General features: G+C 39.4%; 1 protein-coding gene across 1 annotated transcript in view; it reads left to right on the top strand.

The window, feature by feature from the left end:
• Positions 1 to 1,325, top strand: part of si:ch211-11k18.4 (uncharacterized) — a 9,628-nt gene that overhangs the window by 3,570 nt on the left and 4,733 nt on the right. Inside the window, exons 3-4 of the mRNA XM_032538711.1 lie at positions 840 to 933; positions 1,202 to 1,256. Of these exons, the coding sequence (XP_032394602.1) occupies positions 840 to 933; positions 1,202 to 1,256 (149 nt within the window). The remainder of the gene's footprint in view (positions 1 to 839; positions 934 to 1,201; positions 1,257 to 1,325) is intronic.

Here is a 1,325-nt window from a genome sequence, read left to right as displayed (position 1 = left end):
GGTTGATGTTTTACAAGCTTTTTTATAAAATAAATCCAGACGGAAATTTAACTGAAAAAATGGCCTCAGGGCCCCCAGGGTTAAAGGCTGCATTACAATAAAGTTATGTAATTTCTGAACTTCAGAACCCACTCAGTCATTATATCCACACTTACTGATGATTATTTATCAAAAATCTTGTTGTGTAAATATTTAGTGAAAGCACCAATAGTCAACACTACAATATTGTTGCGGTATCGATATTGAGGTATGTGGTAATAAATATTGTGATATTTGATTTTCTCCAAATCAAATCTCCGCCCAGCCCTAATGTAACGTCATTAGCGTTTTCTGAACTGCCGGGGCTATTGACTAGTAGCTAACACGAGCGGTAGCTAGCAGTTGAGTTCTGTTGACAACTGTGCGTCGCTCTACGTACGTCGCATACTTCGTTGCTGTGATTGGTTGTAGGTCTACCCAGTTGAGTGCGGAGGCGTTTTCACGCCCCATAATTACAACCCAATGGAGCAGTATCAGGCTCATATTCCGACTAGAATCTTGGGTATGACGAGGTCAGGCTACCATGGCACAGTTTTGTATGCAATTAATAGGAACGTTTAACTGATTACATGAGTGCAGCTAACTTACTTTTTACTGTGGTCCTTGTCTCAGCAAATACAGAACATGCACCAGTCTATTGATGGGCTGAATAATATAGTTTTAATTGATTTAGTTTAGACCGTGGACAAAACTGACTTGGAAACAAATATTTCTCCTCCTCCAAGGGTGTCTCACTAAAGTGTGTCACTAAATTTGCTTTTTGTTATACTTAATTAGTTTTTTTTGTTATTTATTGTCAGGTATGTTGAAGAGCACATTCAGCGCACTGGAGTGGCCATTGAGACCCAAGGCTTTAACTTTGTTACAAGTGGGCGCAAGAGAGAATCTCTAACAGTAAGTGCAACAGTACAAAAACGATAAGGTGCCATTTATTGTAAGAGACGTTTTTATCTGGTCTGGGAATAAGTAACAAAATATGAATTTCAAATTGTAATTCCTCATGTCGCTATAGTGAGTAGTTTAATTAACTTGTAAGTCCTTCCTCATGATAATGACTCATTACATTGACATGAGTCACTTCCTAGTGTTTTCGGTTCATCTGGAGATCCCGATACCTGGTTCCCAAACTATCACCGACTAATCTGATTCTGTTTTACTTCAGGGAAATGCCACCCTTCATCTATATCCACACTTCAAGCCTCTGCAAGAGTTCAAGGGTGAGATTTAAGATCAAATCACAGTCCATTCCTGTTCTAGTCTAAAGACTTTGTCTCTCCCCCCCCCCC

Source organism: Etheostoma spectabile, chromosome 15, assembly GCF_008692095.1.
Source record: "Etheostoma spectabile isolate EspeVRDwgs_2016 chromosome 15, UIUC_Espe_1.0, whole genome shotgun sequence".
NCBI classification, from domain to species: Eukaryota; Metazoa; Chordata; class Actinopteri; order Perciformes; family Percidae; genus Etheostoma; species Etheostoma spectabile.
The sequence above is the reverse complement of the archived record's forward strand: the minus strand, read 5'-3'. Positions and strand labels throughout refer to the sequence as shown.